At 34.3% G+C, this 17,691-nt stretch overlaps 1 protein-coding gene across 1 annotated transcript in view; it reads left to right on the plus strand.

The window, feature by feature from the left end:
• Window positions 1-58: 58 nt before the first annotated feature.
• The window catches only part of LOC100548707 (collagen alpha-1(XI) chain-like), a 33,733-nt gene continuing 16,100 nt past the window's right edge, over window positions 59-17,691 (plus strand). Inside the window, exons 1-12 of the mRNA XM_031554775.1 lie at window positions 59-194; window positions 2,616-2,660; window positions 3,635-3,688; window positions 3,770-3,814; window positions 6,460-6,513; window positions 7,313-7,420; window positions 10,242-10,295; window positions 12,086-12,139; window positions 13,652-13,696; window positions 13,943-13,996; window positions 14,092-14,136; window positions 16,782-16,835. Of these exons, the coding sequence (XP_031410635.1) occupies window positions 6,493-6,513; window positions 7,313-7,420; window positions 10,242-10,295; window positions 12,086-12,139; window positions 13,652-13,696; window positions 13,943-13,996; window positions 14,092-14,136; window positions 16,782-16,835 (435 nt within the window). The 5' untranslated portion in view covers window positions 59-194; window positions 2,616-2,660; window positions 3,635-3,688; window positions 3,770-3,814; window positions 6,460-6,492. The remainder of the gene's footprint in view (window positions 195-2,615; window positions 2,661-3,634; window positions 3,689-3,769; window positions 3,815-6,459; window positions 6,514-7,312; window positions 7,421-10,241; window positions 10,296-12,085; window positions 12,140-13,651; window positions 13,697-13,942; window positions 13,997-14,091; window positions 14,137-16,781; window positions 16,836-17,691) is intronic.

Below are 17,691 nucleotides of genomic sequence, written 5' to 3' on the forward strand. Positions count from 1 at the left end.
GATTAAGATACTAAAGTATTATATTAGTTTGTTGTCTGTGTAAGTCCTGGTCCCAATAAGGACGATGATCCTTTATCATCCAAGCAACTCATAGAATGTGTTTTGTCATTCTTAAGATGCGTTTCTGTTATTGCATTTAGGGACCTCAAGGCAAGCCTGGCCTTCCTGGTCTTCCCGGTTCTGATGGGCCTCCTGTAAGTAACCAAATATTTCATGCTTTGAATATCTAAACAATCTTACCAATTAATATATGATAATACATGTGTCTCAAAAATAAAACATGAGTGAAAGATCTGTAGTCCTCCATGGCAATAGCTTTATAAAATACATTTAACCTCTGTGTTACTTGTGTTGCTAAAACTTTTAGAATTAACATTTTTGCTGCAGCTACTAAAAATCACTGTGGTCCCAGATGGTGAAATCCATCAGAAACATCTGCAGGGTCGTGAAGTAACCTGGCTGACACACGAAGGATCAGAATGTTTTACCATATCAATATAGCAAAGCAAATTATCAGTAAAAATGGTCATCAGTTGTTTTCTTAGACTGGCTCTTTCTCTGCTTTGTGACCTAACATGCATATTGCATGCTTGGACTTCTTTCACTGATTACACTGGAACATACACATGTCATGGAACACACACAATGTCATCACAATGTCATCTTCCTACACTAACAAGTGCCATTCAACAGTCAGTGTGAAGTCTCAAATCATCTCTCTGCTTTGTTTGCCATTTTCCCTTACAATTCGTCTTATTATAGCATAAATCTGTGTTTTTTGAACCTGACTTTCAACAGAGTTTTGCTACTACAGAATGAACAGCTGAGTTTCAGTGCATACATGATATTACCAATACATAATTGTATCTACAGCTTTCATAATCTCTCTTTTCCTGCCAAGGTATCATTTTCATGGAGAACATTAGAAAAGTATACAAAGGTCCAGCTGGAAGTCTATACCTTGAATCAATTTCTGAACATCAGATCTTTCTCCTTAACTTTCTCTGTATGCAGAGAACAATATTCACTTGCAGACTTCACCATTCTTTAAAAATGTGCATATTGTTAAACCTTAAGAGCGGAGGAAAATGCTTTAAGAATTGGTTGTTAGCACAGGTCTGTACCTCCATAAAGTGGTGAGTTGACCCTAGTGAGCAACTGGGCACTTTCTCCACGGCAGAATGGAAGAGAGAATCAGAACAACAAAAGTGAGAAAGCTCATTGGTCAATATTAAGACAGTTTAGTAAGTGGAGCAGAGCTGTGCGCACAAAATGAAATTAAGAATTTACTTACTACTTCAAATACATAGAAATATGGTTAGCTAACTGCTGGAAAGTAGAGCCTCAGTGAGCCTAGTAGTTACTTAGGAAGATAACCCAACCATGAATGTCCCCTTCTTCCTCCTGCCCTGAGCTTTTATTGCTGAGCATTACACCATATGGTATGGAATATCCTTCTGGTCAGTTCTGAACATTTGTTCTATCTGTGTTCCCTCCCAACTTCTTGCCCACCTCAAGCCTACTCATTGGGAGCAGAGTGATAAAAAGAGAAAATCTCCATGATGTGCAAGCAGTCCTCAGCAATAGTGAAATCACTGGTGTGTTATTAAAAGTGTTTTAGTCACAAATCCAAAACATAGCACCATATGGACAACTGTGAAGAAAATTCCATCCTGATGAGACCCAATACACCCACACAGAATTAACTCACTCCTGCACAAGTAGCTTTATTCCAAGGAAATGCAAGAGAATTAGGTTAAACTAAGTATGTGCTAATTGACATTACCTCTTTACAACTGCAGAACTGCATTGGTGATTGAAGAAAATGAGCAGTACCTTCCTGATAGCAGTGAGCTTTGTATGTGATCCCATGAGACCTGTGTTAAAATCAGATGAAAGATCAAAGGCATTTTTTCAGATTAGGCAAATTTTTCCTACTTTATTTCACTTCATTTTTATGTAAGGAGATGTCATGGTGTTTTGGAGGACACGCATTGTTAAAAGTGGTATATTATTCTGGAATTAATGAAATCTACAAGAATACAAATGAGCTCTTTAACAGCAGCAGTTTTTGAGTCATTTTGTGTTAAGGAGACCTTTGAGACCGGATGGGAATATGAAATTTTGTGGCCAAAAAGCATCTTCTAGAAGATTTTGATTAAACACTTGGCACACGTATGCTTAAAAACCAAGTAATAAGGATGCAGTGTTAGTAAGACAAACTTTAAAGAAAGATTAAATGTCACTTGGAAGCAGATATCAAATACTACTTATGTATGATATATGTTCTTTTAGTGAACTATGTGTTTTAAATTTTTCCAAGATAGTAAATTGACTATAAGCAATGGGAATTTGTCATATATGACACATCAAAAACATGTTAGGATATCAATGATACCAAAACATAAATGGTTTTTGTGAATCACTACAAGTTATTTAGGACCATGTCTGGCCAAACTTGAGATTTACTACTCTCCTCAATGAAACCAATTACATGTATAGAAAGGATTCTGAACTGACTTGGAATTTAAGTGATTAATAATTTTATTTTTATAATGAACTGTCATTTGACAAATGGATTATTTTCCAAAGCAGATACATTTCTTTTAAAACAGGGTCATCCTGGCAAAGAGGGTCAGTCTGGAGAGAAAGGTGCATTGGTGAGTTTCAAAATTTCTCTATTTCTTTACATAATATTTGTATTAATATTTGTCCAGAATGTTATCAGCTAGAGGCTTGTTGATTTTACCTTAATTTCTTACGAAAATTAAGTTTACATAGATCATTTGTTTTGAAAGTAACTGTATGTGACCAGCTACCAGTTCTTCTTTATACATTTTGAATTTACTAATTACTATCAAGCCAAACTTGATAGAAAATGTTATTTCTTAGAGATCTTAAGGGCCTAAAGGTTTTATGAAAAGACACAGTTTGAAAGCAGAAAACCTTATTATTAAGGAAAGATTGTGCTGTGTGTCCATCTCCAGCATCAGAGAATCAACAAAGCAGGTCAGCCTCAGACACATAGCTGTATGTTTCCAGGCTTCCTTGCTTCCACAGCATAAAGAACCCTGATTGTTTAAACACCACTAGCAATTGTAAAGTATCCAAGTTAAACATAATTTAAATACTCAGCAAACAGTAAATAACAACATTTAAATACCAGTCATTATTGATTAAGCACCATGAGACCTCTAATTTTCAGATCTGTAATCTCTTTATTAAGACATGTTTTTATAATTATCATTATTTTGATTTATACTTTTGACTTCTGCCATCATCATAATTGCCATATAAATTTTTTCCAGTAAGAAACCACTAGTGGCAAATTGTCATCTATTTTGAAATATTTATTTTGGTTTTCTTTTGTTTTTCACATTCTGAAATTACCAGTTTCAGATTATTTATAATGTGTATAGTTATTTCCTAAATATGCAAATAGAACTAAATTCATAGTTTAATTTCCTTTGTAATGCCATGACTTTTCTTTATAGCAGGAAGCCTGAGAAGTCTATCAGTACAATGTTATTTTGATGTCACATGAGACTGCTGCAGTATAGTGAGGGAATAAGGATTAGGCTAATGCTTGTTAACCAAATACTGCACAAAGGTTCTTTGCTTCAATCTATTTTAGGGGCCTCCCGGTCCTCAAGGTCCAATTGGCTATCCAGGTCCTCGGGGAGTAAAGGTAAGAATTAATTGCTAGATTTCTCCCCTCAACCATTTTTTATTATATGCGTGTAGGTAATTCTTAATATTCTTTCTTTAGGGAGCTGATGGTGTTCGTGGTCTCAAGGGATCCAAAGGTGAAAAGGTAAAACTATGACAGCTTTTAATTCCTTTCTCTTTCTCTGTGCTATTTCATTGCAGCCTCTTCTGTCTCCACTATTGTGGGTTTTCTCTTGCAGCAGCAGTTTATTTTTGACTTACATACCAAGGACATACCAAGCCCAATTCATAAATCTGTGTCCTCTATGATTATTTACACTAGAACAATACAATTAGAAATTGTTCAGTTGTTAAAGTGGGTTTGGATCCTCTTGACACCAATTTAAGTCATCTCTAAATTGCTCTCTAGTAGATAATTTGACATTTGACATCCTTTCTCTTATTAATATATATTATAGTAGGTGCTGAAAAGCTCATTCCGTTTAAGAGATTTGTGGTAACAGTAGTGTCATCCTATTGTTTTAATAATGCTAGATTTTATGGTTGTTTTTTTTTGTTTTGGTTTTTTTTTAGTGTACCCAAATCTTCCAAAAGCTTTCAAGGTTCCAGGCATTTTTACCTATGTTTTTGGCTTTGCCAGAGTGTTAGACAGCCCTGGTCAGATGCATGTATATAAAGAAAGCTTTTACTCAACAGTAATTTTACTTCTTTGCATACAGCAAATGCTCTTACTATAGCAAACATCTCTACTGACTTCTGACAGTCTGATTTAAACCAGCCAATGCTAGTTTAAATTCCAAATTTCCTTAGCACTCAGAATGAGAGGGACAACAGACGTCATTTATACTGCCTGTCCACACGGACAAATTTACCCTGGTACCCTTGGCTACTGTGTATATATTTATAAGTGTATTTCTGAAGCAGAAGACTACTTGTAAAGTAGAAGCCAAAAAGCCTCGATTTGAGCACTAGAAATCTGTCTTTCAGGCTCAGATGCCAAAGGAGTCTGTGTATCTTCATGCTTTTCTGCATCACCATTTATCTAGCCTGTATACACTTTTTAGAGTTCCTCATTAAATCTAATCTGAAAAGCAAGTGTATATTTAATACCCATGGAGACTGAGCAGCAACTTTTTCTTGTGTCTTACTGAGTGATTAAAATCCATCTATGAAAAATTAGATAAATCAGTTACATATATGAGTGTTTGTGTATATATATAGAGAGAGAGAAAATCAAAATCAGAGAATGGCTTGGGTTGGAAGAAATCTTAAAGATGTTCCAATCCCCCCTGCCATGGGCAGGATTGCTAACCACTAGATCAGGCTGCTCGAGTCTCCATGCAAACTGGCCTTGAATGTCTCCAGACATGGGGCATCAAAAACTTCTTTGGGCAGCCTGTTCAAGCACCTCAGCACCATCTGAATAAAAAATATCTTTCTAACATCTAACTAAATCTCCCCTCTTTTAGTTTAAAGCCATTCTCCCATGTCCTGTCACTATGAGAGCATGTAAAAATTTGTTTTCCCTCCAGTTTATAAGTTCCCTTTCAGGCCACAATGAGATCTCCTCAGAGCCTTCTCTTCTCCAAACTTCATTAGGAAAGTTCTCCAGGCTTCTCTGAGGCTGCCCAAGGAAGCTGAGGATGCCCCTTTCCTAGAGGCATTTAAGACCAGGTTGGGCTTTGGGGATCCTGATCTAGTGGGAGGTATCCCTGCCTATCACAGGAGGGCTGGAACTGGATGGTTTTTAAAGGTCCCTTCCAACCATTCTATAATGTTGTAGCAGTTGCTGTATGACGCGTTAGATTAAGGCAGACTGAAGCAAAAACAGATCAGTCATGCTAGATTAAGTTGTGAACAACTCCACTGAATAATTCTGTAGGTTTCTGTTTTTATCCAAACTAACTCATACAGGTGTAAATGAAACTTGTATGAGTACTGTCTTCTTATACTTCAGTAAGGAAGCCTATTAAAATGCTTGCATTAAATTCTCTACCGTAACTTATTAGGCAGTAAATAATAATTCTCATTAGGAATAAAAATAATGTGTACCTGTTTTTGCTACTCTGTATATGAAATGTAATGCCCGTTGTTTTTTCTACCCTCTTTCTATCATATCAGCCAATGAAAGTAAGCAAGACTGTGTTGGCAAACGTCCAGCTACTGTATAGAGACTACTTCTTCCTTTAGTGGCGACAAACATTCATGTCTTATTTTTTTAATTAAGATTCCATTATCAGCCAATTCTTTAATTCCTGTCATGACACTATTCAGACACTAACTTAAAATAAAAAAAATAATAAAAATTAAATAAACTGGAAGTTCTGCTACTTAAAAAATACCACTGAGCAATTTGCCACCAATATTTTACTTAATTATATTACTTAATTAAGTTGATTGATAGAATTATTAAAAAGAGGAACAATAAAAAAATGTTTAGGACATACCAAGTGATTTTGTAAGATAATTTGTAATAAAGCTGAGCAATTAGTTCATCTCTGTCTTTAAACATCTTTTTTAAACAGCTTTAAACAGCTGATATTATGCTATTAGGAACTTGCAAACTATAAAGTCATATAAAGCATGCTAATATACTTACTCTAAAACAGCAATAAATATATCAGAATTATCTTATGTCTGAAGCAGATTATTTTAATCTTAAATTATTGTATTTTCTTATTACATATGGAAAAAAAAAAAAACAAAACAAAAACAAACAACCACCACCAAAAAAACCCTCCAGTTTTCTTTTACTGAAAGTTTTCTTACATCTATTTTTGTCTTACTTAGGGTGAAGATGGTTTCCCAGGATTTAAGGGTGACATGGGCCTCAAGGGTGATCGGGTAAGCATTGGCTCATGGGCCATATAATTTTAAAAAGTTTAAGTGCTATAATTTTGAGAAGTGAACAAATAAATTTACACTGAAAACGGTTAAAAACTTTTAGCTTGTTTCTGTTCCCTGCACAAACAAAGATTTGAGCCAGAGTCTAGATCTCATGAATCAGCAATGGCACAGTAATAAAGGAGAAGCGAGTGTCAGTCTTTGATATCCTTTTCACTGAATTTCTTCCTAGGGAGTCTCCTTTTCAAGATACCAAGATGCAATACTGCCTGAAGAAAATAATTTATCCTGAACAAGGATATTTCCATTTCAACCTAATAGCAGCTTATATATCTCTGCCAAAATGTACTTTATCACAATGGATGCTTTTGTCACAGGAAATGTTGCAGAGACAATTTAAAAAAAAACTTATTACAAGAGGCTACTGGCCTGTATCTGTTATCTGTATACTTAATTAACTGTGATGATGGTATCTATTTAACTTCTTGGATACAAAAATTATTCTAATACGGACCATGAGAGTGCTTTCACAAGAATATGTGTAGTAATTACTGGAATTCATTAAAATTCCTGTGAAATTGGAAAGCAGTTTCAAAACCCAACTCTCTTCAGACAAGGACCGTGGCCTCTAACGCTTGCACAAGTACAATTCAGTTTACATGTTTTTGTATTTATATAATGAACATGAGTAGTGGCATTTTCTTAATCTCCATTTATGTTGAAAAATTATTTTCAAGTATTTGTTGGCAGTCTTGCTAATGTATGCACACAGTCATTTATATATAACGTTGTACTTTAGGGAGAAGTTGGTCAACCTGGCCCAAGAGGAGAAGATGGTCCAGAAGGTCCAAAAGGTCGAGCAGGTCCATCTGGAGACCCAGGTGCTGCTGGTCCTGCTGGGGAAAAGGTCAGTAGCAAGATATCAACATAATCATATAACTACCTCATAAAGTAGATGGAGCCTGTAATCTTCATTACTAAAAAAGACACACATAAAGATCTGCAAGATCTTAGGCTACCTGACAGTAGTTTTTATGAAACACTGCTAAAGCAGGTTTCTGGAGTTCACATTTGATCATGTATTGGGAATCAATACTTTGCAAGTTGCAAAACAACATTTTAACACTTAATTGGCAGACAAAGCAGAAAAATCCTATATTACATACACCGTACATCAAGAAAAACACATTGCAGAGGAAATACTTGGGCACAAAGGAGAAAAAGGTGCTGCAAGAGAGCGAGTTAATATTCACTGCCATATAATGACAAATTTTGATATGAAGATTGGTTGAAACAGAAAGTATATCCTGAACAGAAACCCAAAACAAGTTTGGTAAAAGGGAAACATACTGCTTAAAGGGAAGACTGAGTAAAGAATAGGGAAATGAAATATAGAAGAGAACAAACACAGATATAAGCACAGGTCCTTGAAAAATGCTGACCTCACCAAAATACACTTGCAATGGAAATAGAAGAGGAAAGGAGACTGAAGAAGACACATGTATTTTACTGAGACCATCTGTAAAGAGATTGTGGCATTTGGGAAACCTGAGACAGAATGATTAAAATAAGCAAAAAAATGGGTCAGAATTATGTATATTGTGAAAAGATGCTGATGAAAATATTTCTATTTAGTATTTTTTTATTAACTGAGGTTTTATTGCTGGTTGTATCTTGAAAAGAAATTGGGCAGGAGGTAGAGTTTACAGTTTTTAGTTTCTATGTCTTCAAAATAGGAACAACTAGTACTTTGCCAGCATTATATTTGACAGCTGCATTAATTATGTATCTATCAATTTATCTATCCATCTATCTATTTATCCAACTATCATTCTACAGTATTCAGTAATAAAGACTGAAGTCTTAAGTGTATGATACTACTTTAAAAGTAACAGGGTTTGTGAGGAGTTTTCAGGGAAGAAAAGGATATATTCTGCAAACTTGAAAGAAACTCTCTTTTCATTCAGACTTACTACTTTTTGCAAATATGTCATTAATAGATCAGCAAGAGGTTAAAATTACAATTTGAGTCTGGTGTTTACAAGTTCTTATAAAAGAATTTATCCAAAAGCTTAGTTCAATCAGTCAAAAAAAGAATAGTTTTCAGCTTTCCCCAGCTATTGGGAACTATTTATGAATTAATCTTCACAGTTTTGCAAGATATCTCAACAGCTGTTAGCAAGGTCAAGAATCAAAAACATAAAAAAAGAAACACAAATACAAATACTTATTCCTTTCATTTCCCACTGAAAGTAAAACATCTTCTGTCAATGTTCTGTGGATAATTTACCAGAATATACATTAGGCCAGAGAAAAATGATATGTGGTTGACCCGGTAATATTTATTTTAGAACAAAGACTAGAATAATATTTGTCAACTCTTAAATCTCATCACAACATTAGGGAAGTGCCCCTATGAGTAACTATCAGTGTCCTGTTCCTTTCCTTTATTTTATGCAAAACCACTGTTTTTCTGTAGTAATGAAAATAACAGATAGCCTCTTGTTCTCTGCATTCAGCTGACTGTATGATAAGAAAACTCCCATATTGTTAGGGCTGCATTGGCTTAGTCAAGGAAATGCCAAGTAGAGTACCAAAAAAATAAGCAACATATGAGAAAGGAGTTTAGAACCAAAAAGTATCTGTGTCACACTTAGAACCTAAGTGGCTGGGCCTTACTCAGTCATAAGGGACAAAACTTTCACTGAATTTAGCAGAACTTGATGCGGTGTCTTAGAGTTCAAACATTGTAAGGCATGCTGCTTGTTTCAGAGTGGCTTATAACTGGTAGCATTATGTCTATTTTTATAAACTGAAGAAAGAATTCTTCTTGAATAATGTCTCAGCCCGACCTCTGTACTGACATGAATATGATAATGCACATCTTTATTCATGTGCTCTATTTTTTAAGAATAAGTAGATTTATTTTGGCAAATTCTCTTCCACATTCACGTACTTCCTTCATCTTTTCCAGTACTACTGAATACCATATTATATAGTATAATCATATCTTTTCCATTTAAATCTTCTCCAAAATGTAACAGCCTGGAACATGATCTGTGTTTAGAGCAGTCAAATTCTTCCCTGGAGTTTCCATCTCTTAAATGTCGAAACTGCTTTCCCCTGCCTTTGAAAGCAGCAAGCCATCACTTTGTTTTCTAAATATCTGAAAAGATCAACTCCCTGGCGTAGAGTATTTCATTTCTAGAAATGGGTAAGGTCAGTGTTGAACAAACTGTTCATCCTGTTCTCTTTTCAGAACATAGCAAGGTGGCCATATTTGTTAATATATCTATTGCCTGCACATGTAGAGTATGATTTACCATAGTCATAAACAGATTACCTGTGATTTAAAAAGTTGGTTATTCAAATTCCTATTTGTGAAAAACTTATGGAAAACAAAGAAACCATCATAGCAAAAATAATTTCTTCTTCTTTGCAATCTCCTAATACCTTGATTTCTTAAAGAATATTAATACTTCCATGACCACATCCCACAACTAAGGGGTAATGGTTTTGTTGTCACTCATTCACTAGAGTGAGATATTTATTTAGATTTGGGGAATTAAGCCCACTGGTAATTAGTTGTTTAAATGAGAAAATTATTTCATTTATATTTCATAAAATGTCAACTCTCTAAGTTGTGGAAAAAAACACTTTCCATAAAAGTTTGCTGAAATACTAAGGAGGATAATAAACTAAAATTTAGCACTGTCTTATTATTACAGGGCAAGCTTGGTGTACCTGGATTGCCAGGATATCCAGGAAGACAAGGTCCAAAGGTGAGCTGTATATAAACTGTAAATCTTACACTGTTTTTCACATTTTCTTTCTTGATAATCATGATCTGAAGTAAAGTCCTAGAAAATCCTGGGTCTCTAAGGCTGGCTCTTTAAGGAACATTAAATTTCCTATTGAATATACTGCTTTCAAATTTTTGCCATCCTCTGAGTTATACTTTGTGTTAACTTCAGAATGGCATGCATTAAATTATATTGAAAAATAAATGACTTATATGACAAAGAGAATAAGCACTGTAGTCAGATTAAAATGGATGCTGAAAGTGATGGTAATTTTCAGTGTGATGCAAGGATTCAATTTGTGTCATTACTGCCACTTCTTATTAAAAAGAGGACATAGAATAAAGACATTATTCTACAGACATTTTGCAGTGTAGAGAAGGCAATGAGGGAGGCATTGCATCTCCAGACCATCTAAAAGATGAGTCATCTGGGACAGTACCACAAGAAGAGGAATCCATTACCCCTTCCTACATAACTGAACAATCAATCTGCAGTAAAATCCTCAACTTTTTTCTAATTTGGGATCTATTTTCATCTTCCAACTTGAAATTATGATTTTTTGGCAGAACAACAACTTCCCAGCTGGCTAAGCAAAGTTTAGCTTGTTTTTTATTCTGACTCTGGCCTACATTTTGTCCTTTTCTGTCAAAAGGATGAACTAACTGAACACTCTATGTTAACAAAAAAATATCAGAACCATCTATGGAAAGTATTTATGAAGACAATTCACCTTGACAAACATGTTTTTTCCCTCCTACTTCTTAACTCAAATGTCTAAGATTTCAGTGTCTCTTTTTGTTCTTCTTTTGAACTGTCTTTTGAAAAGTCTAAGATCAAAGACGTTTTGCGTTATTCAGTTCTAAGAACAAAAGTGATGTGACACTTCAAATAAAAACTGACTGATACTTTTTTCAGCAGACTTACTCAAGAATTGCATTACATTAAATTTTCATTTCATTGCATTAAAATGGAATATAGTTCTCAAGCTACATTCACTGTTTGCTCTTCTAATTTATCACTTAAATTTCCAAAAAAAAAAAAGAAAAGAGCTAAAATGCATCAACTCACTGAAGAATTGTTTTGTAACTTAGTCACAGTCCAGTTAAAGTGAACGTAAAGAAGAGGGAGAGAAAAAAAGTGACTGTAGAAGAATATATTAGTTGTCTAAAAAGTCTTCTTCCAATATTGTTGAGATTTACATTAATTGTAATTTTGTAATTTTCTTGTAATTTACTTGTTTTTCATTGTACTGTTATAAATTGAGAATTTTCACAATAGTTTTTTACTTCTGCTATTCCTTTTTTACTAGCTCAATTGCAAAAAGTATTTATATATATTTATATCCAAGTCACGTCTATTAGTATCCAGTCATTAAAGTTGTAAATGCTGTAAAATATTAAATGCTGTAAAATGTTATATTGTAAAATAATTATTTTACTGTGAGGCACAAGGCCTTGTTTCACTTTGTTATGATACAAACACAGTTATTTCTAGTGGGCTGATAATGATCCTGGTGCAGATTTAATGAATAATGTCTAGGGTGAAAAATAATGTTCATTCCATACATTGATTTTTTTAAATACATTCTGGACTTAAGATGGATGGTAAGTTAATTTACAGCTATTTGTCAGAGCTGTCACATTGGAAGTTTGACATGATGTAAAATGTGCATCAGTTTGGAGGTGTGCTTTATATATAAATTAAATGCTGGCTATACTACAGTTTTTTCAATTCATGTCTTATGATAATTGCGTTGATTTTTTATGTAGGGCTCAACTGGTTTCCCAGGATTTCCAGGTGCCAATGGAGAGAAAGGTGCAAGGGTATGATAATTATTGCTTGTATGACAGTTATCTTTTGGTACTCTGTGCTATAGGAATTCACTGAAGCTGCTATCCAAGGAACTATAAAAACAGGCTTTTCACATTTGAGGTGACCTTTTACAGTTATGTAAAACAGGACATACTGAGTCATTAGTTCTCATTCTTGAAAGTGTTAATCTAAGCATACAGGTACTCAGACACTTTCTCGTTGAATACGCTACCACAATTATAAGTTTGAAAGACAGGAAACATATTGCCTTTGCTGAGCGTCTGATTTGACAGTATAGCTGAGTGATCCAGCAAGGACTGTATTTTCCTTTGTCACATTCATTGACTTGCTATAATGCAGTTTACCCTCAAGGAAATTCAACTTCTATTTCAAAAGTATTAAGATCTACCACAAGCTTCCTTATAGTTTGAGTTTTGAAAATGTAAAATATACCAAACAAGATGATGAACATATACTACTACCAAAGAGATACAAAATTACAGATTTTGCTGCTTTGAAGCATGTGAGGGAAAATCCATTATTCACGTCCTTCAAACTTAAAGTGACATACAGGCAACTGTATTGCTGACTCTAAAGCTCAACAGAATAGAGCTGAATATGTTTCTAGAAGGCTGATGAAATTTGCAGAAGTGAGAGAATGGATAGAAATTTATAGAGATTATCAACTTAAGTCAAACTAAAGTAATGTTTATTAATATTGTTCTTAACAGTCTATTTTAATTTGCAGCATGAAAAGCAGAAATTCATGATTTTAAGATGAAATAGAAGAAAACTAATTGCATATACATTGCTTTTGTATGCTTTAGATTTTTCTTGTGTTATTTTAGCTAGAGTATAATGTTATGGGCAGAGAAAAGCGGCAAAGCAATGTTCCTTTCATCCCCGTTGGGTTAAATGAGACATGACTGCTAATCAGGATATCAGATCAAAAACAAAGCAGCAAACAAAAAAGTAAAATAATAACACATCAAAGAGCAGATTTAAAATTATGAAAGTATAATTATGTTGATCAGTTATTAAGTCTTCGTAAAGCTTTTTTTTAATTATTACTAATGTCATAATTAACGCCACCAAACTGCACATATGCTTCAGTGTAAGGCTTTTCATCAATAATACAAGAATATCTGCTTTTTTCTTTTTTTTCTTAATGTAAAGCAGGCATTATCATTAATCTTGCTTAAAGGTATACACTAGTATGTGATACGCTAGTAAGTCAGTCATTGTCCCGATTATGAAGATTATATTTATAAAGATATAAAGAGAATATAAAGTACCATCTAAGTTCCTTTTTCTACTGGAAGAATATTCTCCAGAATTCTGTGTATTCTAATGATAGGAGTATTAACCTTCCTTTCATTAGAATACACAGCAATGCTAACCTAACACCAAGCCTAAGGAAAGGAATCTACTGGTTATACATAGGAATATAATAAAGCAAAAAAAAAAAAAGGCTAGTATCACTATACTGTATATTCTGTAGTAATTCTGTACTTTTTTCACAGGGATTGCATGGCAAACCAGGCCCCAGAGGACAGCGAGGACCAACAGTATGTACTTTTGCTTTGCAACACAGAGGTTTTTCTATATTAATTACGATAGCGTGAAGAATGATTTTGATTAGAATTTGTTACAGTATTCAACAATTACCTAGTTTAGATGTTGTATGGAGGGCCATAGTTTAGTAGGAAACATTGGTGATAAGTGGATGATTGGACTGGATGGTCTTAGAGGTATTTTCCAACATTGGTGATTCTGTGATTCCATCTTTTTTAATTTTAAATTTTATTTGATAGGGTCCAAGAGGCTCAAGAGGTCCAAGAGGTCCCACGGGCAAACCAGGTCCAAAGGTAATTGTAAGCCACATTATACAGATCAGCTGCAGGCTGCTTCTTTTAAAGAAAATGGAGGTTTCATCTTTGAACACACTGTTCTTCTTTTTTAGGGTACTTCAGGCAATGATGGTCCGCCTGGCCCACCAGGTGAAAGGGTGCGTGAAAGTTATTTATATGCATGGTGTCTTTCCTGCTATATAAGAGTGCGGTTTGGTGGTGGGAGGATCAATTTATTTTTAGTTCTCCCTCTCATCTATTTGCCTTTCTTTGATCAGACTAACCAGAGCAAACAAAATTTCAATTCTAACGATGTTGCTTTTCATAAATTTAGGAATGGGTAAGCTCAAGTTAGCTGAAAGCTTCTTCAAGCACATTTTTTTATAAATAAGACGTAGAGAATTCACATACACTTTCCAATATATCCATGCAAATTATAATTGGACTTTATATGTCTCTGGTCTTAAGAATGCCCTATTTAACTGTAGCACACCACTTGTTTATGAGATTTACAAATCACTCAAGCCATCCCTAGAAGATTCTTTGTTGAAACAGCTATGTTTTTTTAGTTCTGATCAACTAAGAATTTCCTTCAAACTACTTCCTGCATCTTTGAGAAATCCTTCTGTGCATGCTAAAATAAAATTTTCTTCTTACTACTCTTATCAATAGAAAAAATATATATCCAATCAGTCCATTACACAACAGCAAATAGAAAAACAATATTAATAAGTTAGATTTCTGCCTGTGTGTATATTAAGCAAATGACAAAGTATCAAGTGGAACATTGGTAGTAAGAATAAGTGGTAAGTTTTAGTGAAACAAGAATGATGTGTCAAGGAAGAGACAGAGGGGTAGGAAGCTGAGATTCAAAGGAGGAATGAGTTAAGTAGTATGCTAGATAAATCAGAATCAGGCATAGTCCCAAAAAGGAAGTCTATGTTGTCTTACTCTGTGGAGGAACATCTGAGGCAGGCTACCAGGAGAACAGAGCCTAGTGATTAAGGGGTTTACTGATAACTCAAAGAGGTTATAAGGTTATAAGGAAAAGGAACAGGAGAGAGACTGAAAACAGTGAGCAGGTCATCTTAGATGAAGGCATCCCTGGAGATAAACTGATTAGAGCAAAACGATGAAGTTATCACAGAGCCCCACATATGATATCACTTACATAATTTAAGTGTGTGGTATCTATTTGCTTTCCAATAGGGCTGAATGTCAGCCAAAGACTAAAACTGTCATTTCTACTTAGCTGAGGCTATTCCAGGTACCGGACATGTAAATATTAAACAATCTGTTTTGTCTGGCTACTGCTAAAATGAAATTCAATGACAAAAACAAAAAGTAATTTTAATAACATGTTGTTAGTTTTCTAGTGCTATTTCTTACATAATCCATCATTACACCAGCTTGAAATCTGCAAGACATTTTGTCAGTAAAAAACAAAATGGAAATCTTTCATTAAAAAGGCTCAAGATGTGACAGTCAAAATACAGTGAGAACTTATGAGAAAGGCAGTGTAGTAACATCACAAAGATTTCCTCCTTTGCTTTGCATTTCTTAGTTAACTCAGATTTAGTATTAGTGTATAAGGTTCTCTTAAGGACAAATCTCCAGGTTGGGCATGAGCAACCTCTTCTTCAGCTACATTTATGTACTGCTTCATATACTTCAGGAGGCTATCATGCTCTGGCAGTCATTCTCTGTACTCTAATGAACTCAGAAGTAGCCAGTACTTTATCAAAGGATCTAAAAGGTAGCATAATTTGGGAGATGTGGCCTCCTGCTTATGATCCTTTGCTTCAAACTTCAAAGCAACATTTCTAACATATTTTGACAGCTGACGCTTTAGAAAGCCACACATTTTATACCAAGAGTAGGATAAGGGTTGCACTGTATATGATTAGTATGCATAGCTCAGCTGTGGAACAGCATAGAATAAATAAGATTTTTCAGGTAGCTAATCTTTGACAGCACATTAAAATCGAAGCAGTGAAAAGTCTTTTAATAAGCTGACATAGTCCCTTTGAACATATCAGCAATAAATTTTAAGAGTTGGCCTCTGTTTTGTTTGGCAACAATTTTAGAAACAGTAAGCTAGCACTTTGTGTAAATATGTAGGTGCGTAGATCTATGTGGACATACATGTATGTGCATATGTGTAATACACAATGTGCTAACTCATATCATCATCTTTCACTAGATTTGTGAAACAATGCTGCAGGAAAATTTTTTCTCTCTATATATATGTATATACAAAACTATAGAAATAAAATTTTCATGCATCACATTTTTTTAACTATCTCCACTACTTTTCATGAAAGCATGAATGTTTTTCATTCTCTCCCTGGTAACTTGGAAAGCTTACTCTGTTAGAAAATTTGCATTGTTATCAAAGTAGCTTGAAATATTACCAGAGTGCAGAAACTGCCAAAGATGAATATTCTATTCCGCTAATACAGACCACCAGACTATGAATGAATTCCCATACTTTATGCAACACAGAAAACAATGTTCCTTACTCACCGTTAACTCCTACTTTATTATCCACTATTTCAGGGATTAGATAAAAATACTTCAAAAATGTTTTTTTTTCTAATTGCATTCCTACAGAAGTAGTCTTGCTTTCAATCTGTTACTATGAATTCTTGTACCAATATTTATGACCATGTAGATGAGGCTTGAGACTTACAAGAATATATTATCTACAGAGTTTATGTATTTTGTAATTGAAGCAAACTTTTCAGTCCATTGTTGTGGCAGCTGGAGTAAAATTTTTCCTGTTTGCTTGCTTATATACTAGGGACCACAAGGGCCTCAAGGACCTGTTGGATTTCCTGGACCAAAGGGACCCCCAGTGAGTATCTTTTAAATTAATTAGGTACAATAACAAGAATATTATTTTTCATACAATGTTTCTGAAGGTAATATTTTAAGACTTTTTTTTAAGAGATGTTTTGTAATACAAATATACAAATTTCCTTGGTACTTATGGACTTCTAAATCTACGACAAGAACTCACATATTCAAAGTGATAATTCAGACATCATCAGTGAAGCACACATGACATTCAGCACAATACGCCAACCTGGAAATCCTCAAGTATCTTGATGCCAAAGTCTGGGTGACAAGCTGAATTTAAGCAAAATTCTAATACAGTAATATATATTTCCTTTTAACAGTTGATTCACTGAGAAAAAAATGAAGAGGAAGGAGACATTCAGTAGTAGCAGAAATGTGTAGAAGTAGTTGTATATGTAAGCTGCAGCCTAAACTAATCAAACTGCTTTTCTAGTGTGCTTCTGCACACTTGGATTAAGTACAAAAGTATTAAACCACCTGTTGTTTTTTTTTTTCCCATGCATGTATTTGCTACTTTTATTGCCATTGCCAAAAACTGGAAATTCGTCAAATACTCCCATAATCCATAGTGTATTTTTTAACTGAGTCATTAGTCAAAGAAAAATGGTAAAGGAATATTTCCAAAATTTCTGAATTTATTGAAATCCATTTTGAAAATTCATGTATTTGACAGCCCAACAGTCACTCTCCAAGGAACTGTTAATATGCATCAGGAAGGACACAAGGAAAATGTATTGTTAAAACAATAGCTAAAATCTGTGCAGATAAACAAAGACTAGTCTAAAATAAAACCAAGGACATCAGAAATTCCTGCAGCTACCTATACTTATTTCAGTATTAATGGCGAAGAA

The sequence above is a fragment of the Meleagris gallopavo genome, chromosome 10, assembly GCF_000146605.3.
Source record: "Meleagris gallopavo isolate NT-WF06-2002-E0010 breed Aviagen turkey brand Nicholas breeding stock chromosome 10, Turkey_5.1, whole genome shotgun sequence".
Lineage (NCBI taxonomy): Eukaryota > Metazoa > Chordata > Aves > Galliformes > Phasianidae > Meleagris > Meleagris gallopavo.